This window comes from Ambystoma mexicanum, chromosome 3p (genome assembly GCF_040938575.1).
Source record: "Ambystoma mexicanum isolate Mex_15411 chromosome 3p, UKY_AmexF1_1, whole genome shotgun sequence".
Classification (NCBI taxonomy): Eukaryota; Metazoa; Chordata; class Amphibia; order Caudata; family Ambystomatidae; genus Ambystoma; species Ambystoma mexicanum.
Genome location: NC_090925.1, coordinates 567,447,888 through 567,475,261, shown reverse-complemented (window position 1 = coordinate 567,475,261; position 27,374 = coordinate 567,447,888). Strand labels below are relative to the sequence as shown.

The 27,374-nt window shown below is 45.2% G+C and overlaps 1 protein-coding gene across 2 annotated transcripts in view; it reads left to right on the top strand.

Annotated features, from left to right (window-relative positions):
• The window catches only part of EYA2 (EYA transcriptional coactivator and phosphatase 2), a 319,923-nt gene that overhangs the window by 277,026 nt on the left and 15,523 nt on the right, over positions 1 to 27,374 (top strand). For both annotated transcript variants that reach the window (XM_069651298.1, XM_069651299.1), the window contains exons 11-14: positions 2,220 to 2,278; positions 12,155 to 12,315; positions 13,660 to 13,774; positions 15,811 to 15,932. In XM_069651298.1, the coding sequence (XP_069507399.1) occupies positions 2,220 to 2,278; positions 12,155 to 12,315; positions 13,660 to 13,774; positions 15,811 to 15,932 (457 nt within the window). The remainder of the gene's footprint in view (positions 1 to 2,219; positions 2,279 to 12,154; positions 12,316 to 13,659; positions 13,775 to 15,810; positions 15,933 to 27,374) is intronic.

The following is a 27,374-nucleotide window of genomic DNA, read 5'->3' as shown; positions in this document are numbered from 1 at the left end:
ACATTGTGCTCCGACTGAAGGAAGATACCATAAAAAACCTTATGGTATTGCAAAGTTGAGTAAGTAGTGAAGAAAGCCACGCCTGAATGGAGTGGCATGGAGGAATGCGTGGAGAGATGTTAGGAGCCAAAATGCAATGTCTAATTGGGTACTCAACATCAACATCTACATGTTCAGTTATTCACATTTGTACAGCTCTGGCACACATGATATTTCCTGGGTGAGGGGAGAGAATTAAGATACCTAAAAATACGTGCTGCTCGTTTGATGTCAGTTGATTATCAGGCTTTGCATTTTAGAGGAGATGAAAATCTGAGATAAAACATTTTAATGTAATCTTTTCTCGAAGTTTTCTCTAAAACACGGTCACTATTGCAAGTTGGTTCAGGCACTGTTGGATTAGGAAGGTCATGGATCTGGAGGCATATGGTCACAGTGGGATGAAAGGGAGATTTAATCTTGGGTCTCATCAACAGATTGGTGTGTATGGACTGTGGGATCCATATTGCACGAGAACTTAACCATTAGGTGTTTTTTGAGGAGGAGGGGTTTCAAGTTTTGGTTGAATGCAATGAGCGAAGGAGCGTGGCGTAAATCTAGTGGAAGAGAGTTCTGTATCGTCGAGGACCCTCCAGACAAGGTTTGGCACAGTGTTTTGTTGCTTCTTAAATTCTGATATTTCCAAACATAGTCCTTTGCTGCGTGCTGTTTTAGGGGCCCGAGACAGATTTTCTGCTTGGTTTTTATGTGTATTAAAGATATCCAGCTTTGCATGTGGGACAGGCCATTTTGAACATGCATGAGCCTTCTGTTTGGAGTCATGGCAATGTGACTGGGGAGATGTGGCCACAGCTTCGAGCTACATATACCACTCATGTGTCTGCTTCTACAAATAAAAAGGGGGCAAATATATTTGGATGTAATCGTGCTGATGAGCTTGTGTTGGATTACAAAAGACACAACCAGATATATGATTCATTGGTTGTGAAAGGCAGCATAGAAACCACTTGGAAAACCACAATAGAGAACACATACATCAAACATGCACTGGTCCAGCTCACTAACCAACATATGCTCTAGGAGCTAGGGGTCTGCAACCTGTTCAGATGTTTTGGACTACAAATACCATCAACACTAGCTAGCAAAGTCAATGGTTAGAGGTCATGGGAGTTGTAGTCCAACACACCTGGAGAGCCACAGGTTGCAGAGGCCTGCTCTAGGCTTTTCCCTATCCTCTTCGTCCTTACATTCCACACCTACTCACACACCACATTCGGTTTGTGTTGCATTGTATATCACAAAAACACCCGTTTACACCTGTAGCAGTGCGCAGCCTGTGGATAGAGTAGAGGGAGCAGCAAGAAAGCCCAGCTACACCAGGAGCACGTTTCCTGCCTCATGTGAATCTGTAGACCTCCAGCACCGAGGCATTAGAAACAGAAAGATTTCACAACACATACCACACACCTCTGATCTTCATTTTTCATTTGACTGTTGAATATATTAGCGTCTTTAGTCCAAGGTCCTGCTTGCTACCTGAGATTGAATACGATTAATGGATGGCTTATATAGGTAGATGCATTTAATATTTGTTTATAATCCCGAAAATTCACATTGGAACCAAGGGGGCCACGAATAGTGAATGAATGAATCCTAGTTTCACCAGGAAGAAAACCAAGTAACAGGGAAAGATTATTCATCAAAATACTGTGCAACCTGGTGGCGTTGTTTTCGCTACTAGCGTCTAGGAAAATATTGATGAGGGAATTCTGTTTATTCTGATGTTAGGCATTTTTAGCATCATTAATGAAATTTAATCAAATAACTATGTTTTCAAAATATTAATTGTTCAGTTAAATGCTGATAGAGTGGCAAAACTATTTGTAGAGAAGGCGGTATGATAGCTGTGTGCCAAACCCCAAAAACGCACTGGTATAAAACTGCTCTCACCCCATTAAGAAATCAAGTAGAGCCTGCTGTTCTGACCTTGGCCGCCCTTGTTTCAGAGAAAGCCTATTCATGTTCCTGCCAAAGCAGTTGCTCTGCTTCTTAGGATTAGCGTTAATGAATTCTGCGGAATGTGCTTGAGAATATTGGTGCAGCAGCGGGTATCATGTGGGTTTCCTCGCACAGTTTCTGCCTCTGAGCGCTTGTTGCCATTTGAAACCCTGTTCTGCTGCTTCAAACGAAACTCTCATTGTTGTTGTTGCATTTTTCAGGAGTGCGACCAGATACACATAGACGATGTGTCTTCCGATGACAATGGACAAGATTTAAGGTGAGGAATTTCCGGAAACCTAATCTTCAATCCAATTATTTCACGTAGTCACAGAGACAGCCGGAGGCTAATTGATGGTGTGAATAACATTATTGGTCACGCTGCTTCCTCCTACACATGTTATACAATTTATGAACACGCAAGGGTATTCATTCTCGTTGCCTTTCAGCTGCGGAACCATTCCAACTGCTTTGGATACTGTAATAGAATATTTAGAGCAAGCACAAACCTCTGTAAACCAGTTTACCCACGCAGCCCATAGAATAATACAGATATTGAGTTGCTCCCAACAAACCTCGCTTTAAACTAGAGCATGAGTCATTGGTTGCATGAGTCATTGGTTGTCGTCAAAGAGTGTTGATGGTTTGATGGAAAAGTTGTTGATGTTCCCTGGTAGCTTCCATGGCTTTCTTGAATGTTGGTCACTGCATTTTATTTGTGCGTCCAGTGTCAGATTTGTTTCTTGCTGATCAGAGAAGAACTCTGACATCTATATGCCATATTTTATTTTTAAAAACCATTGCATAACTGCGAGTCTTGCTTCCTCACCCTTGCTATGTAATCGGAATAGTATCATTGGCGGCCTTCCCCCGTACCCCCAACTCTTCCTTTTCTGATGACATGTTCTGCCTCTGACTTTTCAACCCTCCACATTTCTCCGTGTTGATGATTGTCCATCTCACAATTTGTTCCTCTGGATAAACCTCTCTCAAAGTTTCTCACTTTGGCTCATCCCAATTGTTCTGTCTGGTTCATCCTTCCTTTGCCTTCTTTCCCTTGGCTCATCCACCATCTTTTATCCCTCTGGCTCACTACACTTCACATTTTCTCCAGATGTCGACTCATCCTCCCCGTAATAGTATTTTGTGTAGTGTAAGTCTGCCAGGAAGATCTCTACAACAGCACATGGACGATAGTTGCTCAGGAATAGCATGACCGTGACATGTGGAAAAATGCACTGAATGAGTTCACAAAGAGTCATGTTCTTAAGTGTATGCAGAACAGCATGTCTGTGCCAATTGCCTGCAAAGATGGAGGGAGTTTCAGATTGAGGCTGCCTGCGAGAAATGGGACCGGACCCCACTTCATTTTCCCTTGAACTGAAGCACGGACACCCAATGTCATTGTGAGCAGTTCGAGTACCATAAGGGAAGATAGCATCAAAAGATGAACATCAAAATGCTGGTCGAATCCAAGCTGTGGTTTCTCTCGTCTCGCCAGTGCCTAACCAAAACCAAGCTGTGAAATTCCTTATGCATTATCCATAGTTCATCAGACTTTCATGACCTTAGATTGTGTAAATTGGCTTAGTCAAACAAAGATGTTACTATAGCATTATTAAGTGGTTTCTTCGAGGGTTAACCCATAGTCCTTTGTCTGTAAAAACCTACCTCCTCGTAAATCTGACTTCATTTGGGAAAACATATTCCTGCCATTGCTATCTATGGTGGTGTCCTTGATATAGCACTGCTCAGCCCCAAGGTCAGGATGTTGCTGATGTACATATATCATCCCATCAGGACAGCCATTGTTATTTGCTGTTGGCTTCAGTGATGTATGCCGTCTCTACCCGCGCTTCCTGCTGTCCTTGTCTGGCTACAGGAGTAGGCTGGGTTTCCATGTTGCTTTTCTTTCAGTCTGGGACTCCAGACTTCTGCCAGATGTTACGTTGACCCTACAACTCTGTCCCCACCTTCACCCCAAGAAAGCCTGGGTACACCTTGTGATAGGGACTCTTAAAATACATTACAAATGCTATTTAGCTGCTTTCCTGCTCATTATGTACATGTTTAAAAAGGACATTGTGGCTACACAGAATATTTGGTGTCCTGGTTGTAACAAGTAATCTCCACTTTTAAAGTATTCGATACTCTCTTGTATAGCTCCCCATGACTAAGAGTTGTGCACATTACCTTTGTTATGGACACCTGTATTGATGGCTAAGCTATTTAATTTCTGGATATGGGATTGATTTCCATCCTAATACATGTGGGGGGGGGGGGGGACACTGTCAGATGTTTGGAAATCCCACGGAATTAACTCTGCCTGCATGCAGCACTGCTGTATGTATGTTGTACTCTACAATATAACTTTGTGTGCTCCTAATGATTTAATTCTGGTTCCTTGCAATGGAAATGGCAGTATGCCCTTCTCTTATAGCATCAATCTGTTAAAGAATGCCATCTGGTGAGGGCAGGATTACCAGAGTTTATTTTAATAACTATAACATTATACGGGTCATTCTGTTTCTGAAACTGAGATCTGCTAAACAGGCCCCACTTTCATGTAATGCTCCGTGCCAAAGAGCATAATACAACCATGTACCTGGCTGGGACAGTCTACTGATATTCCAGAAGCTGACCTGCAATGGCAAAAAGGCAGATTAAAAAGACACATTCTGCTACCAAGAGGTGGATGTTCAGCTGTATGCAGCCCTGGTTCAAAATATCACAATTGTGTTCCAAAGCAGGCTTGTGGCAGTTGTTGAAAAGCAAATATAAGCCGTGTCTTGTTTTAACATGATGCCTACTGAGATTACACAACTATACATCCACAAGCATTTGATGTCATTTTATTGTCTGCTTGATCAGCAATGACGGATTCATGGCAGGGACTGGTGTGATTTAAGCAGCCTGGGTTGGCAAGCCTACAACAACCACGTGGTCCCACCCTCAAAGCCCCACTTTCACCCCCCTGAAGAAGGCTGGTCACATCCTCCAGAGAGCAGGAACACTCTCTAGGGGTTCAGCTGGGAATAGGCACTTCAAAGGCAACCCTGACATTAAAAAGGCCAGCTCTCACCAAGGTGCTCATTACTGGAGTCAATTCAATGTAGGCCACCTGGGGAAGGGGGTGGAGTTAAAGTAGCCCAGAAGAGAGCTTTAGCGCACAGAGGGATCTTACCATCTTGGATTTTGCAAAGTCTCCCAAAAACATCCTGTCTCCCTCCGTCTCCCAATTACCTACAGACAATACACTCAAGCTTTGATACCAGAAGGTAAAGTGCATTTATTACAGCAGCCTGGGTTGGAATTTTAACAGGCTTGCTTTGGACTAATTGGTTTGGCATTTTGTGTATATAATGTGGGGAGGGTGGGCGGCGATTCATCTTTGGAAAACTGCTTGAAGAAAGATTAGCTGAAACCTGATTGCGAGTACAGTCTACTCCAAAGTCCTCTGCAGGAAAGATGAAGAACAGGAACTGCAAGGAAGAGGAAAGCTCTTCACCTTAACCATCCCAAGGGCCTGTTTGGGAGGACCAGCTGACTGGACAAGGCTTACTGCAACTGAGACACTGGTACCCAGAACCTTGCTCACTGGACGTAACAGAACTATGCAAGTGCTCTCTTCAGACCCTTTTTGGGAAAGGGAGAAGAACGTACTTACCTTGCCCCATGAGCCCCAACTAGGTCTCCCAGCACCCAAAGAACAGAGGAAGCGACCCCTGGCCCTCCCTACATATCTAAACCATCTCAACACTGGTTTGGGCACCTTGGAGCCTGGCCAAGATGCTGCAAGGGAACCACTGAAATCCATCTTTGACTTCAATGCTCAACAGCCTCCACATCTCTGTGTTTCACTTGACGCTGGGATTCTTGGCTATTACTGATTACTTTGTGCAAACAGAATCACGAAAAACGCAAAAATACACATAGTGAACTATTAGTACTCAGTGCACTTTTGCAGCAGAAATTCAAACATGGAATCGATTTAAGCTCCATTTACATTCACATTTTAGGAATGTGCCATAAACTGCATCAGAGTTTACGCATGGATGCAATGCATGCAGGTCGATATTGCCCCCCCCCCTCTTCCTTTTCAAAGTATTTCATCATTCTCATAGCAAGGGCTTTGAAAACTACTTTCCAGCATTATGATCCTTGGCGCACTGGCCTGATTCCATATCATCCTAAATACCTAAAATGTGCCAAAATACCTCAGGCTTTTATCCTCGACTTTGACTGCATCTGATTCAAGACTTTTTTCTGCAGACGGATAATGTCTTGACCATATGTACATTGATGGAAAACCACTTAGTGGTCATTTGTGCATGTCTGGTCTATCACAAGTTTAATTGTTTAGATCGCCCTTGAGTCATGTTAAAAATGGAGCTCTGTGCTGTTCTGGACTCTTCTGTCTCAATCCTTCTGTAAAGTTGACAATATCGTCATTGCTTGTATGAACAGTGTTTCTAAGTCTGTTTTGTGTTTTTTTGTCTCCCAATTAATTTATTTGCCAAAATTACTGATTCTCTTAGAACATAAAAGGGACTAAGGCACAAAAGTAAAGTTGCACCCGCGGAAGGGCCGTCAGCTCTTGAGGTGGTTAAGACAGCAGGCAAGAATAGACATTCTCTGTCTGCTGCTTCTAGCCACCCGAGGCCTTTCTCTGGGATGTGACATTTTATTTTCTATTTTATGTGGGGAGACAACAAGGAGTTTCACCCTGTTCACTACCCACCTCCGCACCCACTTCAAAGCAAATCCTTCCACTTTCCACTCCCTCCCTCCCTCTGCACTTACTTGCCAGGGACCAGAGCTTTGTGCTCCGATCCCTGCTCTCCTCACAACATAGTCCCTTTCCCATATGGCGGCAGCCATCTTTAGTTCGGGCTGCCGGGTTACCAGTCCTGTCCACCGCCCCCAACCCCAACGACGGGGTCGTGAAAGCCATAGTGGCCCTTTTATTTTCTCCAACATTATAGTATGAATTCACAAAAAGAAAGCCGCACCACTTCCACCGACATTAGGGTAGCAAATCATAGATGGAAAGCAGCACCTCCGCCGACATTAGGATAGCAAATCATAAAAGAAAAGCAGTACTTCACCCAGATTAGGGTAGCAAAACATAAAAGGAAAGCAGCATTTCCAACTGCATTAGGGTAGCAAATCATAAAGGAAACAAGCACTTCCCCGCACATCGGGTAGCAAATCATAGAAGGAAACCAGCACTTAGATTAGGGTAGCAAATCGTGAAGGAAAGAAGCACTTCACCCACATCAGGGTAGCAAATCCTAAAAGGAAAGCAGTGCTTCTAGCCACATTAGGGTAGCAGATCATAAAAGGAAAGCAGTACTTCATCCACATTAGGGTAGCAAATCATAAAGGAAAGCAGCACTTTACCCACATCAGGGTAGCAAATCATAAAAGCAAAGCAGCACTTCCACCCACATTAAGGTAGTAAATCAAAAAAGGAAAGCAACACTTCTAGCCACATTAGGGTAGCATATCATAAAGGAAAGCAGCACTTCCACCCACATCAGGTTAGCAAATCATAAAAGGGAAGCGCACTTCCATCCACATTAGGGTAACAAATCATAAAGGAAAGCAGCACTTCAACCACATCAGGTTAGCATTTCTACCCTCATTAGAGTAGCAAATCATAAAAGTAAAGCAGCACTTCCACCCACATGAGGGTAGCAAATCATAAAAGAAAAGCAGCACTTCCACCCACATGAGGGTAGCAAATCATAAAGGAAAGCAGAACTTCCACCCACATGAGGGTAGCAAATCATAAAAGAAAAGCAGCACTTCCACCCACATTAGGGTAGCAAATCATAAAGTAAAGCAGAACTTCTACCCACATGTGGGTAGCAAATCATAAAAGAAAAGCAGCACTTCCACCCACATGAGGGTAGCAAATCATAAAGGAAAGCAGAACTTCCACCCACATGAGGGTAGCAAATCATAAAAGAAAAGCAGCACTTCCACCCACATTAGGGTAGCAAATCATAAAGGAAAACAGAACGTCCACCCACATCAGGGTAGGAAAACATAAAAGGAAAGCAGCACTTCCACCCACATTAGGGTAGCAAATCATAAAGGAAAACAGAACGTCCACCCACATCAGGGTAGGAAAACATAAAAGGAAAGCAGCACTTCCACCCACATGAGGGTAGCAAATCATAAAAGAAAAGCAGCACTTCCACCCACATTAGGGTAGCAAATCATAAAGGAAAACAGAACGTCCACCCACATCAGGGTAGGAAAACATAAAAGGAAAGCAGCACTTCCACCCACATCGGGGTAGCAGACCATAAAAGGAAAGCAGTACTTACACCCACAGTAGGGTAGCAAATCATGAAGGAAAGCAGCACTTCCACCGACATCAGGGTAGCAAATCATAAAGGAAAGCAAAACTTCCACCTACATCAGGGTAGAAAATCTTAAACGGAAAGCAGCACTTCCACCCACGCCAGGATAGCGATTCACAAAAGGAAATGCACATTCCAAATTACTTAAACCTTAGGCAACCTACCTTATGGGGATCCTTGTGGCTGATTCTCAAAAGTTAAGGAACATGTGGTTAATTTGCACACCTTTCTCCTTATGTGAATCAGGTGTGTTTGCCTGTGTACACGGCACGTCTAAAATAGGTAAGTGTCCTTTGTCATTAATGCATTTGCCACATGGTTGTAAATTGCAAACCATTCAAATGTATGTGATTCATAAAGGAAATCGATGTTAAAATAACACAAAAACCTTTCTGATCTCCCTTGGGGAGATTCGCAAAAGATTAAATAATGTGCCCTTGCATCGCTGTTGTGAATTGGGGGCGCGTCACTCGCTCATGTAAATTGTAGGCGCTGCTTTGTTTTTTGTATGTAATATATTTGATATCTTGGTGAAGCAGAGTGCATTGGCGTTAACTTTTAGAGCAATTTCCCACTAGAGGGAGATGCTTTACCTCTGAATGCCTGGAGGAAATGGGCCAAATATTTAGAAAACATCCTTGTTTTGTACCGTAAACATTATATGCTTTTGATTTATAACAAAAATATGTTTTGAGATGCAAATGTCTCTCCATTAGGCCAAGCAAAAACATTGTACTTCCCTGGTCTTGTTTTTCTCTTGTCTGTCTTTTCTGGGCAGCTCTTTAAAAGTCTGAAGTGCTGCGCGTGACTTGAGCATGGACACCCACGTTAATGCTGCCACACAATTCTTTGCCGCCTCAAATCATGTCCCCTTTCTTTCCCACCAGCCAACACTCTGAGGGATGGCTCCCTGGTCTCTAGTCCTAACTGGACTCTGTAAATGCTCGCTTCACCTGGCTTACTTGAACTCCAGCTTGACACCCCCCCCCCCTCCTTACGGTTAGTCCAAAATAAAGTTGGTCTCTAAATTACACCCTTAAAGAAAGAGATAAAAGCTCCCAATTGCTTAGAAACCTCACACAGCGCATGAAAATGCCTGTGCGACAAGGCCATAGAGAGGTCCGCACCTGCCTCTCTCAAGATCTTTTGGACTACAACTCCAATGATCCCTAATCATTGACGATGCTGGCTAGGACTGATGGGAGTTGTTGTCAGAACCATCTGGAGAGCCCAGAAATCACCTGCCGTACTACTCATGAATACCTGGCATTTATGCTGCATGCCCTTCTGCGTTTGCCACCTACTGGGACCAAAGCTACATTGAAAATGTGTAATAGGCTGCAGCCAGCGTATGACCTTTGGCTTCAGAAACGCTATTAAAAGCTCTGCCAGCATTTGTTTGTAGTTGCTTTGATAGTGACCATAGATTATTGGGTTTGCTCCCTGCATACCACGTATCTTCAAAATAGGAGCAATCGGTGCACCTATTGCCAGGGCTAAGTATGTTACAAAAAGCATAACACAACAGAAGCCATTTGCAGCAGCCTACATTTATGTTGCGGGGATAGGCAATCCCGCACACACTTGAGTGGGTCACTCTCTTGACGCCCTACGCCCTGATGCTCCATTTAAAAACCTGAGCTCCAACTCCTTCTTTGCATTTTCTGGAATTATTGGTGTCGTGCCAAACCATTCCTGCAAACCGAGTGATCGATGCTCGTTTCGTGAATAACTGGTGGAGAGGTGCAGCTAAGGACATTTATTATCTCTTTGTTAGGATCAGAACTTTGTTATGTATGGTGATCAGACATCACAGGATGGGCTTGAACCCCCAATCGTTCAGGTACCAGCCACACGCATTAACTGATTGTGCCACAGAGACCAGCTAGGACACAAATGAACAGCAAGTCCTTAATATCAATCGGAGAAACAGCTCATTTTTAATAAACCTGCTAACATTCAGAGCCAAACCCACACAACATTCTAAATTATATTATTTATATAGAGGAGCAGTGCTGGAAATGGTGATATGGGGAGGGGAGGGGCCTGGGAAGGTGTCAGGGAAGTGAGGGAGAAGCTGTGAGGGAGTAGTTACTTTATGTTGTTGGCCGGCCCAGAATTCCGTCTTGAAAATCTGATCACCCTATGTTTATACCATGTCTAGTTAATTAATCAGAAATACGTCCAATAAATAGTGGTGATTAGATATGAGTTATAACTGAACTCCAACAGCCTTTTCTGTTATCCATGCAGGCACGATGGACTAGTTAAATGGGGTGTGAACGCAACAGGGTGACGCCTCTGAATGGACACTAGGTCTGCAATGGACCCAGCTGGAGGCCACAGATTGTTGGAATGCCCCCTTTAATTCCAATAGGCCTCTTGGGAGGATAGTTCAGGGGCAGCACATTTGTCTTGGAAGCAAGACAACACATAGCAACACAGGTTCGAATCTCGGTCTTGCTTAGAAACTGTATTAAGTGCAATATGAAAGAACAATTATAATTAGAATTCATTGCTCTAAGGGAAGATTGTCCAAAAGAAAGGGACCACGTTTTATAAACGCCAAAATGAGAGTTCAGTTCAAATCCCAAGTCAAACGTGCTTGACTCTATCCTTGGAAACCACGAGCCTCTACAAATCCATTAGCTAATGCAGGCACACATTCATGAATTCTGTATAGGGCATTTACATTGCATGCCAACCCCTTGGTCATTCTGTAGTGGGTAGCAGGACTCAGTCAACCACAGGCTTATTGGCAGGCTCATCCTGAAACACTCATCTGACGTCACGTTCATCGTAGGACATTAATTCTGCAATGATCTGATTATTCAGACCCACCACTGCCGTCATTCTCTTTATTACTGTGGCATGTTTTCATAAATCAGTTATATGTGGTGCTTAGGTGCACAACTCTCCCGGCCACAATGGGCTTCTGCCAAAAGGACAAATGGGTACTGCCTGTTCCCACCTACGTTCAAAGCACAAACAAGATACATGTAAAAGTTTGAAATTTGATTGGAAATGCAACGAATGAAAAAGCATTTAATAATATGCGTAGGATTCATCAAAAATTCCTTCAGGATGAAGTCCAACTGGATATGTGTGTCCCCCTCGCTCCCTAGAATCATCCTTGGCTCACCTCCTTGCCGGTCTTAGTGTCCCCTCTTATTTCTGCTCTCTTCCTCTCCTCGCTTCCTTGCTCTGAAATGCTCTTCCTCTCCCTCTCCGCACTACTCCCACTGTATCTGTATTTAAATCCAACATCCTCGCTCTCCTCCTTTCTGAAGAAGCACTTGTATAGTATTCTACGCACACCACATCTCCTTGTTCTCCTCTCCCCCTCTACGACAACCCTACGGCACTTATCGCTCACCCCATCATCCCAAAACGTAGCACTTCCTCCACTAACCCGTTCATGCTCTACTGTCCGTGTCTGTGGTTCACCTCCCCTGCATCATCTGGTCTTATATCCACATACCGTCACACATTGTTAAGGACATTGGTCATCCGCTCAATGTTACAACTTCCATTAAATAAATAAAATATGGACGTGTGAGCAAAAAAACCTGGAAAAGCACTGTTTCCCCTCCTGCACTGTAACTGGAAAGGATAGCTTAAGGGTTAACTCCAGTTCTTTGCGTGAGTGCCATTCATTCGCTGTGTGCCTCAGTCTGCTGGGACTCTGGCATGGATGTCTTGCTGTCTACCCGACCGTTTCCACAGCCTAACCTTTCCACATGCCATTCACGCTCACGCCTTGCCTCCTTCCTCTCCCACAGCACATATAACTTCTCCGCAGACGGCTTCCACAGTTCAGCGGCTGGTGCAAATCTCTGCCTGGGCTCTGGCGTACACGGGGGAGTGGACTGGATGAGGAAATTAGCATTCCGCTACCGAAGAGTGAAGGAGATGTACAACACCTACAAAAACAATGTAGGAGGTGAGCATTCATCTATGAAAGTGGCTCCTTTAATCTCCAATAAAGTATTGTTTCGCGCCATAAACAGCCGACAAGGCAACTGACGACCAATGCAGCGTTTAACAGCGGCAGGGACTCTAGGGCGGGCCATGTTTCCAGTTAAGAAAATTGAGACCTTGCTTTCTCCCACAATAGGGTGTTCATAAATTATTATGCAGTGCCATGGGTGTCTACTGCAGGCGTTCTCTAGGTGGATTGTCTGCTATTACTTGCTCTTGAAAACCATTGTAATTTGTTTAGCAAAACTACAATGTGTGGTTACAGCTAGGCCACAATTCCCTTTCGACATAGTGAAAGTGTAGTGAAATCTAATGCATGGACTGGTCCAATTGCAGTTTATTAAAGTGTCATCTCACCAGGACACGCGGGTTCTCATTTGATGAAAATGCTTTCTGGGAGTTGTAGTTCTATGGCCACGCCAACTGTTCATAGTGAAATTAAGCACATGATACCAATGATGTACAAAAGAGAAGTCAGCGGAAGGAACAGTGTTGCTACGCTGACAGGGCTTCACCTGGCCCCACTAATGTTTTCAGAAACAAATTATTTCATTTGCTGCAGTATAATTTTCTCTGTGTCTATACTGAGATGGTTTCATGCATGAATATAACGTGCAGCCATTCTTATTTTCTTCCATATTAAAAACAGAGGTGAACCATTTTTACTGAACCGTAAAGTGCAGAACATATGCCAGAACCCAAACAGCCACACCTGTCTGCTGGCAATTCCCATGCAATACCCCACAAGCGGGTGATGGGTTCTGAATGCAAACACCAAATGAGTGTGCACACTCGCACACGGGCAACTGTGAAAGTACTGCATGTGGTAGATGAGTGATTTATCCCATTTCCTACTTTCTATGTAGGCCATGCTATCTTATACAATGCCATCTCATATTGAGGTGGAATTTTAAAAATAGGAGGTATCTAAAATACTACGTTTTTACCTTCATCACCATTCCTATAATGAGGTCCTACTCCACAGATACTTCTCGGATCATGAAAAAAGGGGTTGCCTCCCTACCTTTCTTGTAAAGTATGCCTATTAGAAAAAATGCTTAAGATTTAAATTACAAACCTCTTGCTTTTGGATACAACGGTACATTCCCATGAGGGCTGTCCTATCACTGGAAGTTATCTACTAACCACAGCTCCTGTTAATAGTCTATCCTAAGGCTTGAGTCGCAAGGTGATGATCGACAGCAGTACAAACGGCTCCTTAGGTCTTTGACTCATGGCCTTACCCGTATAAACCTGTACATGAACATACAATATTCTGATGTGTCTTTGTTATTTCACACCCCAGGTTTGATAGGTGCTCCTAAAAGGGAGGCATGGCTGCAACTTCGAGCCGAGATGGAAGCCCTGACTGACCTCTGGCTCACGCACGCTGTGAAGGCACTGAATTTAATACATTCCAGGTGAGTACGGTGCAGACCAGATTGTCACACATGTTCAATAGCTCTGTATTAAGAGTTTTTGGCATTAGGCCACTTCCAGTAATTATAGTTTTGAATCAGATCCCACGCACAGCACCGGGACTTGCATTAACGTGGCAATTGTACACCACTATGCTTTTGAGGACAGCCCGTCATATAAACCTTAGAACAAAACACACACTTATATGGAATTATTGTTTTCTTCTTTACTTTAAAGATCCCACTCACATTTTTTAATGTGTTTGAACTTTCCCTTCCTTCGCAGTAGTTTCTGAAGTTCTGAAATCGTGTTAGGGAAATCTCCCCTGGCTGGTTCTGCTCTAGTGGGAATTAACATGGCTCTGCACCCTACCAAGTGATAATCTCAGATTCTCCCCAGTCCCCCATGCACTTTCCAAAATGCCCAAAACCAAATTGTGTAGGATTTCCTTTTAGACGTCAAAGAAGATTCTGTTTCATGTCACGTCGTATTCCAGTGTGTTAATGGGAGCTATTTAGGTGTTCTTGCTTCAGCTGTCTGCATATTAATTTACCCAGACAAATTCCCTGTATCCCCTGAACATCTGGTTTGTACTGAAACGAGAAAGCACCTCCTTAAAAACATGAAGAATTTGCTAGCTAGAGATCCCCAAATTTAAGAGGACAATGTTTGGACCAATTCAAGAGTCGAAGATGGTCCTCTATGGAGTTGGCTGCTTCAAATGTTTTGGAAGTCTTAGTAAGATTTCCTTAGAGATCAATATTTCTGTGACTGGTATTCATTATCTACTCTTTGGAGGTAATTTCATTTCCTCTATCATAAAACCACTTTCTACTTGCATGATGTGTCGGTTACCTTATATGTGGCCAAGGGTTTCCAGCTGGGCCTTGCCCGCAAAAGTAAGGACAAGGTAAATAATCAATTACATTAAACAATCACCGACTCCGAACACTGAACACTTAATCTAAAATGTCTGACTTGGATAGACGAGGATTCTACATACATTTAATAGCGGCTGTAATTAATGTCTTATCAGCGATAGCTCTACGACAGTGCTATGTAAGCATACCAATGGCGGCTTTGATATTGGTAATCCTAAAATGTTCCACGTGGATGATCTTTGTTTATTTTGTGAAAATGTGAAAACCCAAAAATAGAGGACGGAAATGGATTCTATATCGAAATCTGGGTTGCTGAGGATGGTTATGGCTACGTTAGGAGGATGCAAGTGAGTGACTAAACATCAGCACAAGACTTGAGCTGCGATTTATGTATAGGACTGACAATTGGGGAACAAGGCCACTGCGGTGTCCATACCTATCTAGCACAGGCACAGTAATTCAAATGAGAGAAAAAATGTGCAATTTGTATGAATTTAAGAGCCATGAACTGGTGGATTGCTGTTGAAGCACGCGTTAAGACAGCTATATGAAATGTAGTATTTCATTTTATTGTACATGATTTTTTTTTAATCACACTATCTGATACATTTGTTAGAGAGACTGTAACAGATTTGGGTGTAAGCGAGACCTTCAGGCTTTAGAAAAAAGGCTTGCTTCGTCATTGTGTCACTGACCTCTCTGCATCTCCAATGAAAACAGTGTCTGGTGGGGAGTCAGCAACACAACAAAAGACCCCCTGCCAGGAACCCTTTTCATGAGAGATGCGGGATCATCGCCCTCATCTCGCATGAAAGGGGGTGCCTGGCACAGGGTCAGCACAGCAATTAAGTGCGAAGGCCACTTAAAGCACTGACGTTAACCTTACAGCAATTCGCATCTCCGTGCACTTGCATGAACCTCTGCACCATTAGAGGTATGTTAGTGCTGAGATGGTTTTAAAAGTAGGGAAATCTGATGAGCATCTGTCCTTTTCACAGATTGACCTTTTGAAATGCATATGTTGCTGGTATTAACCAATGGCGCCTGCCCGCTTCACTTCCTCCCTCTAGTTGCCTTTCAGTTTCATGTTCGAAATGTGATTGGCCTTTTGAAATGCACACTTTGCTGCTATTAACCAATGTTTTCTCTCCCTTTAGACCCAACTGTGTAAATGTATTAGTCACCACCACTCAGCTCATACCAGCCCTGGCGAAGGTTCTTCTATATGGACTCGGCACGGTCTTTCCCATCGAAAATATTTATAGTGCGACAAAGACAGGTACGTGGGGCTCAGTTTGCCCAACCACCATTAACACCAGCAAATGATTCTCTGCGATTAACCACATGCGCTTTATTTATGTGTCTGTGGGATGCTCAGAGAGACCTTGTGTAAGAGGAACTAAGCCAAGCAGAGCCCCGCAGTGCCACTCTGAAACCATTGTACCAGCTGGCAATCAAAGCGTGCTATGGGCATGGACTAATCCAGCGTCCAAACCCCGAGAGTCTATTAAAGCATAACGCCAGGGATCTGCCTGAGATTTGGAAGTGGAACTGTTTTGCATGGTCGGTCCATGGCGCTCTGTCTGCACCCACTGTAATGGAATGAACACTTAGTTATGCTGCCTGTCGGACGCCCAATGATGCATTGCTTTTTAGAAAAGTAAAACTTCACATTTGAGTTTGGTGTTCCATTTGCAAGATTGATTAACAGTTGGAATGAATGTCTAATCAATGTGTGTGCCTGTGTGTGGGGGGATGTGGGGGTAATTATACTCCCTCTACGCAGTCTTCTATTATTTGTTCTGATAGTGTTTGAGTCTGTCACGCCGCGCGCTCGCTCGCGTGTGCCACTTACCTGTGGGGATCCGGGTTCTCGACCTCGGCAGACTTCTCCTTCATGGAGACTCTATCCGCGGTGGCGTCTTTTCCCACGCCGTTCCGCGGTCCATGGGCGCAACCATCTTGCGTGTTCTGCGCATGCGCGGATCGTCAACGTTTGGCGTTCGCGCATGCGCAGTAACGCTGACTTGCGTTCCGGACCTCGCTTTGGTCCCGGACTCTAAAAGGGCCTTGCATGCACGGAGATAGCACGTCTCAACGCGTTTTTTTCCGTGTACACGCTGCTGGAGCCTGGTTTCCTTTGCTTCCGTCTCTCCTGTTATCCTTGCCAGTTTTGCCCTGCTCAGTCCTGTCCTCTTACCTTTCTCTCCCCCTGGTCCCTTTAGTTCCTGGTTTTCCTGCCTGGCCCTGTCCCTACTTCCTGGCCTTGGGGTTTGGAGGGGTTCTTCTTTGGGTTGCCTGTCTTGCCTTATTCCTTCCTTGTTTCCCGTCCCGAGTGAATTCTTGGTCAGTCCTTCCTGTCCTTGCTGCCTGGCCTTCTCTTCTTCCTTGTGCCCTGCTGGTACCCGCTGCCTTCCTGGAAATTCCGAAGAACAGCCCATCTATCTACTGGTGTTTAGGGACTCATTCGCCTTCTCTGTCAGTGGAAACACTGTCCCGATGTCACGTTAATACAGAGAAGTGCCACCCGTGGCGTTGGGAGTTGGTTCAGCGCTATCCTGCCATTTATTGTCAGGAGGGTGTTGGGTTAACTTCCCGCGTTACAGCTTCATCGGCATCGTCGCTCCGACAGACTGGCTGCCTCGACTCCACGAACCCCGGGAAGAAAAAGGTAACCAGCGATCCCGTGAAATCTCGCTTAACAGATTGAGACGCCTTTCCTCCAGTCTCGACATGGATGAAATGCAGGAACTACGAGAAGAAATGCGTGCCATGCGCCTTGAGATGACTACACTTCGCCAGGAGAACGACACTATTCGACAAGCGATGGGCCGGGGTATGGGCGGACTATCACAACCAGCTCTACCGCCTGAGAACACCATGGCTTACACGACTCGCATGAAGTTTGATGGAGATCCGCGTCGAGTGGCAGAGTTCTGTACCAACTGTAGGATCCATTTTCAGTTTAGGTCCAGTCATTTCGCTCAAGACAAGGCCAAGATCGGATACATTCTAGGAAACCTGACCGGTAGCGCACTTGCTTGGGCCGCACCTTTGGTCTCTACTAACAGCCCCCTGCTGGGTGATTTCACCGCTTTTGAGAAGGCCTTTCTGGATGTCTTTCAACCACCTAACTTGGCAGCCATGGCCCAGAACCAACTAATGGAGATCAAACAGGGATCAGGTGATATCATCCAGTATATCAGTCGGTTTCGACAACTGGCAACCGATTCCCAATGGCCCGAAATCACTCAGAAAACTTTATTCCATCGAGGCCTGCGAGAAGAATACAAGGACGAATTGTTGCACATTCTGGAGCCGGAAACATTGCCCGCATTGGTGGAACAAGTCTTACGCATCGACCACAGGTTAGCAGAAAGACGGAGTGAACGTCGCAGAATCGACAAGTACTGCCCAGTCCTACCTGTACAATCATCCGGGCCAGCTACCTCAACAGACGTGGGCCCAGAACCCATGCAGTTGGGTGCCATCCGAGGCCCGTTGTCTGAGGCCGAAAAGAAAAGAAGACGGCAGCAAAACTTGTGTTTGTACTGCGGTGGTGTTGGCCATTTTCTAGGCACTTGCCCCCTACGTCCTTTGAGGAAGCAGGAAAACTAACAGGCCCGTTGTGTGTTGTGAAGGCAGCGATGGGCCGTCTCCTTGAATCAGACCTTCAACCCATGAACCCGGTTCCTTTGTTGACCTTGGAAGTAGGTTTGGCTTGGCTAGGGAAGTGTACTAAGACCCAGGCCATTCTGGATTGTGGTGCGTCAGGTAACTACATCGATGCCTCGTTCGCGATTTCCAAGGGGATCCGTCTACACCACAAAGAACGGCCTACTGTGGTAGAAGTAATCGACGGCTCTCCATTGTCTTCGGGTCCGGTGTGCCAACGGTCCGATCCCTTGTGGCTCTCTGTGGAAGGGCATCTCGAACAAATCTCGTTGGATGTCATCAAGTCTCCCTCTTTTCCGGTGGTGCTGGGCTTGCCTTGGTTGCTTTATCACAATCCCCATGTCGATTGGACTGCTCGATCCCTGACATTCACTTCGGCACGTTGTCCTCAGGATTGTGGTCTTCACGATTCCTTCCCAGTGAAGTTGGAGTCTCTCAATCCTGTCAATATATCTGACCGTCTAGGTGCCACTCAGTCGGTACCTCAGGAGTATGCCGGATACCTCAAGGTGTTCTCCAAGCCAGAGGACATTCCTTTAGCGCCTCATTGACACTTTGACTGCTCCATCGATATCCTGCCTGATGCTGTCATTCCCCACGGTAAGATCTATTCATTAACACAACTCGAAAAGGGAGTCTTACAGGAGTACATCAAGGATTGCCTCAACAAGGGCTACATCGTGCCATCAAAGTCTTCCGCTGGATTCCCGCTATTCTTTGTCAAGAAGAAAGAGGGTACTTTGCGCCCTTGTATCGACTATCGCCAATTAAATGAGATCACACGGAAAGACAGATACCCACTGCCACTCATCCGGGACATCATCGAATCCTTGAAATCCGCGCAGGTCTTCACCAAGTTAGATCTTAGAGGGGCCTATCACCTGGTGCGGATTAAGAAGGGGGATGAGTGGAAGACGGCCTTCAAGACACCTTTTGGTCACTACGAATACAGAGTGATGCCGTTTGGGCTCTGCAATGCCCCGGCCGTCTTCCAGCGGTTCATGGATGATATCTTTTCCGACCTTATTGGTATATCGGTATGGGTATACCTGGATGACATCCTGGTCTTCTCTGATACTCGCACTGCGCACGTTGCGCACGTTCAGGAGGTACTCCGTAGGTTAACTGCCAATCACCTGTATGCCAAGGCTGAGAAGTGTCGATTCCATCAGGAGAGTATGGAATTCCTGGGCTATGTAGTCAGCAGCACAGGAGTGCGGATGGACCCCGGGAAACTGCAAGCCATACAGGAATGGAAACAGCCACACGGGGTTAAGTCCTTACAAAGGTTCCTGGGCTTCGCTAATTTTTATCGACGCTTCATACCACGTTTCTCTCACCTTGCCAACATGTTAACCCGCCTGACCAGCAAAAAAGTACCATTTCTCTGGGACTCACAGGCTGAGGTGGCATTTCGGGAATTGAAGAAGTCTTTCATGTCGGCCCCTGTTTTGGTACATCCGGATGATGAAAAGCCATTTGTAGTCGAAACCGACGCCTCGGACTACGCAATTGGTGCAGTGTTACTACAGCAAGATCCAGTTACGAAAACTGAACACCCGGTGGCCTACTATTGTCGGAAATTGTCTGTGAGTGAAAGAAACTATGCTGTGATCGAAAAGGAATTACTGGCCATAAAAGCAGCATTCGAGGAATGGCGTCATCACTTGCTGGGTTTAAGGCATCCGGTGGAAGTTCGCACGGATCACCGTAATCTTCAATTTTTACGGTCTTTGCAATGCAGAACATCCCGGCATGCTCGTTGGGCCTTCTTCTTTTCGCAGTTTGATTTCACGGTCACGTACATTCCGAGTTCCCAGAATGTGAAGGCTGACGCCCTGTCCCGGTCCCTGGAAAACAACGTCGAAGGGGCCAAGGACCCAGAACCTTTGATTACTTCGAAGCATTTCCTGTCGATGGTGACTCCCCAGCTTCAACAGTTGTTAGAAGCCACTAGGACGGATCCCTCCAGGTCACAGATACTGCAACGCTCTGACATCAAAGAACGTGACGGCTTGTTGTTTTTAGGGGATTGTCTATACGTTCCCACCTTAAAGCTACAGAAGATCGTTCTGCAAAATTGTCACGATTCAGTCGTTTGTGGTCACCGAGGAGTTCGCACAACTCAAGAACTGGTCGTACAGCAATTCTGGTGGCCTGGATGGGCCACGCTGGTGAAGCTCTAAGTGGATTCCTGTCCAGTATGTGCCCAGACTAAGCTTCCGCGCAAGAAACCCGTTGGTCTTCTGAAACCTACGCCTACACCCCCGTACCCTTGGCATACCATTGCTACGGACTTCATCGTGGATTTACCGCTTTCGGGTGGTTACACGTGTATCATGGTGGTAGTGGACTGCTTCACCAAAATGGCTCACTTCCTGCCTTTTCCTAAACTACCCACTGCTTTCCAGATGGCACAACGTTTCCTTCATGAGGTGTATCGTCTCCACGGTCTTCCCGAGAAGATTCTGTCGGATCGTGGGTCTCAATTCATCTCTTCCTTTTGGGACCAACTGTGTCGGCATTTGGACATTCAGCGTGCTCTGAGTTCTGGTTATCATCCCCAGACCAATGGGCAGACAGAACGTACCAACCAAACTCTTGAGCAGTATCTACGTTGTTACGCCAATGCCACTCAAGACAACTGGTCAGAGTGGTTGGACACAGCGGAGGTGGCTTACAACAATGCTGTTCATTCTGCTACCGGACTCAGTCCCTTTTTCTGTTCTGCCGGATTACATCCCAAGCTACTACCTGCTCGTCCTATTTCTACCAGTACTGTTCCATTCGCAGATGCCTTGGTGACTCAGATAAGCGATCAACATCGTCTGGCGGCCGGTACCTTGGCAGTGGCACGGGCACGGATGAAGGAACAGGCTGACAGGAAACGAAGTTCTGAGCCTGACCTTCAAGTTGGTGACACAGTATGGCTGTCCTCTAGGAATCTGCCGATACGCAATTTACCTGTGAAACTAGCCCCCCGCTTTTTTGGTCCCTTCCGCATTATTGGGCGGGTTTCCTCTGTAGCTTTTCGGTTGTCCCTACCCCGTTCTTGGAGGATCCATCCCGTTTTTCATGTCTCTCTTTTGAAGCCCTATGTCCCTGATGTTCTGAAACGTTCCTGTTCCCGTCCTGTCCCGGTCTTGGTTCAGGGAGTCCCTGAGTTTGAAGTACAGGAGATTTGCGATTCACGGATAAGGCGTGGTGCACTGCAGTTTCTGGTCAGCTGGAAGGGCTATCCGGCTTGTGACCGCACTTGGGAACCGCGCTCCTTTGTGCATGCGCCGCGCCTGGTTCGGGACTTCTATCTCCGCTATCCCTGGAAGCCTGGTGCCCCGGGGTTGTCCGTGAGGGGGTATGGTGTCACGCCGCGCGCTCGCGTGTGCCACTTACCTGTGGGGATCCGGGTTCTCGACCTCGGCAGACTTCTCCTTCATGGAGACTCTATCTGCGGTGGCGTCTTTTCCCACGCCGTTCCGCGGTCCATGGGCGCAGCCATCTTGCGTGTTCTGCGCATGCACGGATCGTCAACGTTTGGCGTTCGCGCATGCGCAGTAACGCTGACTTGCGTTCCGGACCTCGCTTTGGTCCCGGACTCTAAAAGGGCCTTGCATGCACAGAGATAACGCGTCTCAACGTGTTTTTTTCCGTGTACACGCTGCTGGAGCCTGGTTTCCTTTGCTTGAGTCTCTCCTGTTATCCTTGCCAGTTTTGCCCTGCTCAGTCCTGTCCTCTTACCTTTCTCTCCCCCCTGCCCCCTGGTCCCTTTAGTTCCTGGTTTTCCTGCCTGGCCCTGTCCCTACTTCCTGGCCTTGGGGTTTGGAGGGGTTCTTCTTTGGGTTGCCTGTCTTGCCTTATTCCTTCCTTGTTTCCCGTCCCGAGTGAATTCTTGGTCAGTCCTTCCTGTCCTTGCTGCGTGGCCTTCTCTTCTTCCTTGTGCCCTGCCGGTACCCGCTGCCTTCCTGGAAATTTCGAAGAACAGCCCATCTATCTACTGGTGTTTAAGGACTCATTCGCCTTCTCTGTCAGTGGAAACACTGTCCCGATGTCACGTTAATGCACAGAAGTGCCACCCGTGGCGTTGGGAGTTGGTTCAGCGCTATCCTGCCATTTATTGTCAGGAGGGTGTTGGGTTAACTTCCCGCGTTACAGCTTCATCGGCATCGTCGCTCCGACAGACTGGCTGCCTCGACTCCACGAACCCCGGGAAGAAAAGGTAACCAGCGATCCCGTGGAATCTCGCTTAACAGAGTCGTGGACAGCTGCATGATATATCAATACAAAATATACTAAAAAGCCTACTCTTCACAAGTTCGAATCCCCGGTGGGGCAGTTCATCGAGGTTGATAAATTGAGAACCATGAAGTTCGGCAACCAATGTTACAGCTAATAGAAGCAGGAGGAGCCTGTCTTAAAGCACAATATAACAACTCTGAAATTATATATCTAAGAGTTGCAGTGCTTCACATCAAGACGTGAAGCTGGACTTTTCCTTCTCACACAAACGCGCACATTTCTAGTACTCAGGATGAGTCTAGATGCGTTTATACAAATACTATGAACTTGCTTTGCTCTGAGGCAAGGGCCGGGCCAGTGGTTAAGATCCATGCCTCCGAGATATGCCCACCTGGCCTTTGCATGATGCTCTGGATCACAGGGCACGCAGTGTCACAGGTGGCAGCACGATTGAGTGACTAGCCCAACATAAGGACTTTGAAAGTGCTTTCAATCCTTATTGACGCTAAAGGGCCAATGAATCTGTGAAAAACGTTCCTTTGAGTCTGTGAAATTAGGATGTTTCGGTGTTTAAAAACCAAATCAATGACTCTTAATGTAATCAGCGTGGAGCTGTGAAGTGGGTAGACCAGTGGTCTATCTGCGGTCCATCGAAGGCTCCGGAGTGCGGCGGACTGCTTGATTATCAGTGCTACTCGGAGTGAAATCGCTGCGTGAGGTAAACTGATTGCAAGAGTGATATAACTGAATTATCCATTTTGAGGAAATTACCAGCATTGACGCTTACCGGTCGACCGACGGGCCTCTACCTTAAACAAAACGTCCTTTTTTGAGTCAAAGCCGAAGAGAGTGCCTATTAAACCTAGGAAATATAACTTTCGAGAAGCCAAACCCTATGGTAAGGGTAATGAGACAAAAAGGAGCCTACCACAGGAAGACAAGATGGAAAGCTTACAAATAGAAGTCCCACCTTCAGTGGCGGCTACCAGTTCACCACATGCATCCTTAAGCACCAATGGGAGAATCACAGCTTTTTTTCATGCAGCTGCGGTCTCAGCCCACAACACCATAATTGGATAGGAAGTGCAGCAGGAGCCTCTTACTTCGACGGCTCATCACCAACATTAGACCACGGACATGTCGTTATACGACATTGACAAATAATTTACTGATTGAACATTGTTATACATTGCGATACATTACACCGTTAGTAATCTAGGAACAATCCTGGATGGAAATGAAGGCATCTCCCATGAATCTGAAACAGCTCCTGCCTCATGTTCAATGCAACAACGCTTATCTGTATCCCCCCAACTTAAGTACCTGATCAGCGAGCAGTACTCATCTACAGCCTAACCTAGCTTCCAAAACGACTATTACCACAATTAACAGTATGGACAACACTGCATAGACAGGGTATCCTCGGGTAAGAAGGTTTTACATTTTGCTATTAAGATGCTTCTAAAACTTTGTGGGCCTATACATGAGGAAATCAAAGAGCATGGGGCAGCGATAGCGCAGTTGAGAGAATCACTAGAGGGGAAGCTTGGAGCAGTAAATATACAGGAGGGGACAATAGAACAAGTTACCCAGTCAGTGGTAAAGGCGGGGCCAGTAAACCGCTTAGAAGGATCGGGCAATGGATGGAAAGTTGTGGAGCAGTCGCTTGCTTCACCTCTCTCTTGCTTAACACACAAGGAAAAAAGCACAAAAAAGAGCCTCCGACGCAGAGGGATGTTTCCCTTTCCACACCTGATTCCAACTTCCAGCTCCTTACTTTTGAAGTACATCCTGCCGTCAAGTCAAAACAAGTGACAAAAAGGCTTTGAGATGGAAAAAAAACTATGAAAACTATGATTAAAGTGGTTGGTGAAATGCCGGGTCTATGTAATTGCATGTATAACACACACATCCGCTGAGGGTGACGGGAGAGGTTTGAGAGGATCTTCCAATTCTACAGAACCAACTAAGCTCCGAGATCAAGCAGTAGGGTGTCATGATGGGAAAGTAGGTTAGTGGCATGGAGGCATGTACTCACAAGCATGTGATTTGTGCATCTACTTCCAATTTGATTAAAAAAAAATTACAAATCTCTTTTCTCTAACGCAAACCAGAAGATGCTGAGCTTTTCATATAGAGTTAACATCTGGGGTAAATCATCGGACCAGCGTAGACACAAATCATTTGAAATGAGGGTCTAATCTGTTAAACAAAGAGCGAGGGAACAAGTTGAGGGTACATCTGCAGAAATGTGTGCATTATGCAGAGGCTTCCAAATTGCTGGCCAAATGTTCTAGTTGATGGAAGCGAGCAGATAACTTGCAAAGCAATTATTCCTTTTTTTCCAGTTTCGAATTGTTTCTGGAGTATATCAATTTTATGAGATTATATAACTCTGAAGAAGAGTAGCGACTGGTAGCGAATGGTATAGGGCTGTGACCGAGTTTGGGGTTGTTTCAGAGTTAAAGTTTAGGAAAATCTATTTCAACTTTAAAAATATATACGGGACAGTGTTAGGTGATGTTGTTGTAGCTGTGTGAAGGAGAGTGCAGTCTCCATCCACAGGTCTCCAACAAGTGATATTCCAGCACCCTGCCTTATATCCAAGTTTAACTTCTTAGTCGTTTTTCGTTGTTTTATTATTCACAACACATAGATTTTTTTCAACTTAGAGCGAACTGTACGGAGGCGTTTCCCTGTGTCCGATAGGATGCCTGTATCTATATATTTGCACTGTGCTGTCTGTATTAGAAGAGTTTGCCACATTGTGATATGGGGGTGGATTCCTTATTTTTCCGCAGGAAAGCCATAATGGGGGTGTGGGGGGGCATGTGTGTGGGGAGCTATTGGTGAACCGTCTACTGACTTGAGCAATCAAGAAATATGTCTGATAATTAAAGATTCGCAATATTCTAGCCCACCTATTTGGGCTTTTTATTGATAGATACTTAAGAATAATTTGTCACTATTGGCTGTGAACCCCAGAATGAACCTATAAAAGAAACCCATACTGGGGATCTACACTTATAAGTAGTTTTATAGTTTGCGCAGTGCTAATGTAGGGTTTTAGTTAAGTCATAGAAATGTAAAGATAAGTGTTGATTGATTTGAAAAAATAACCAGGAAGTGGATTGATCAGGCACATTCTAATGGTGTAATTTACGATGGGGGAACGTGGGGGCCTAATTTGAAAAGATTCGTCTCTGCCCTACCGCGTGATGTGTTTTGAAAGCCATTTCTCAGTTAAGGAGATTTTTTTCGGGATCACGTTGGCCATTTGTATCCCTGATTTCCACAAGATTATTCGTAAAATACAGAACACATGGGTCTGCTTTCATTCTGATTTTGGTTTATTCAGAGTGTAGCTAGAAACTATTGCATGATTAGTAATGTTATCTAAATAGTCCTAGTTATGAGATGAAGATTATGATGCCTGTGGAGACTGCAAAGAAGAGTCAGGATACATCTGTACAATTTAAGGCATACAGTGGTGGTTCAAGGGCACTTATAAATTGAACGGGTGAGAGGCGATATCCCAGTCAAAGGTTTTGGAGTTTTAGCCGTTCAGGTAAATGTAGGCATTTGATGGACTATAAAGGGACATGGTTTGTTTTATGAAATTGGGGCCAAAGTTACATTTGTTTAAGACATCTGAGAGTAAAGGCCTTGATACGTTCTCAGAAGCCTTTTTGGCATCTAATGACGCAGGTGAGGAGAGCTTTTTGGATTGGTTAGGGATATGACTGAGCCATCTGGTGTGGTCACTAACAAGTCTGTTTCTGATTAAGCCTGATTAGATGGGGTGAATTAAGTTGTGGTTATTTGTGACAGTGTTGTGGCTAACATGTTTGCATGATTTTTAGGCAAAACTACAATCATAGCTTTGTCAGTGGTACCAGAGATCTCAGTTACTATGTAGGTGCAGTGGTTGAAAAGCCACCTTGCTAGAAGGAAGAGATTTAATGGCTGCCTGAATCTTTTCCATTTGAACACGAAGCTCAGGTAGGATCTTTCCGTTCTAGAGATTGTGGGAAGATTTCTGTCATGTAAATATTTCACTATTTGAGCGACTGTGGGTGCTGCCTTGGTAGTGTATAGTTTCCGATAGAATGTGCTGAATATATCCACAATATAACTATTGTTAATGTTGATATGTCCTTTAATATCTAGGATTGTTGCAAAAGCCCTTTGGTTCTTTTTTGCTTTGTAGAAATTAGCTGTACAGCAACCCAATTTATAAGCAAAACGAAGCGATTTACTTTTTTTGGTTGAAATCCGGATCCCCTCCTTAGTTTAGAATTCTTTCTATTTGGGGTTTATTTAGGGGAGGGTTGTATTTGATTTCAGACTACCTCTCCTGGCAATAAGCTCCTCTTCTAGTTTATCAATAGCAGATTCTAGAGGGGATAGTTCTTTCTTTGCCACCTTGTGTTTGCGAGGTGAGTGAGATGCCTCTGTTGGTGGCTTTCATGGCGTCCTATATCAAAGTGGCCGCCTCTCCCATTCATGGGGTTTCTTTCAAAAAGGATTTGGAGCCTGTTCAATTTTGCTGTCATTTTCCTGAGTCTCTAATAAGATGTCACTGAACCTTTATTGCTTCTGAATGTCTGGTCGATAGGGGTTGCGAGAGTGATGGCCCATTTGTGAGAATATAGTCAATTCTGGAGAAACTTTGATTTGGAAGCGTAAACAATATCAACTCCTGTCCTTTGAGTTATATGTTTCCCATATATTTCTTGAGTTGAGGCAACCAAATATTGTGCCGAATGATGAGTGATTTTGGTGGCGTGAAGTTGTAATTAATTTACCC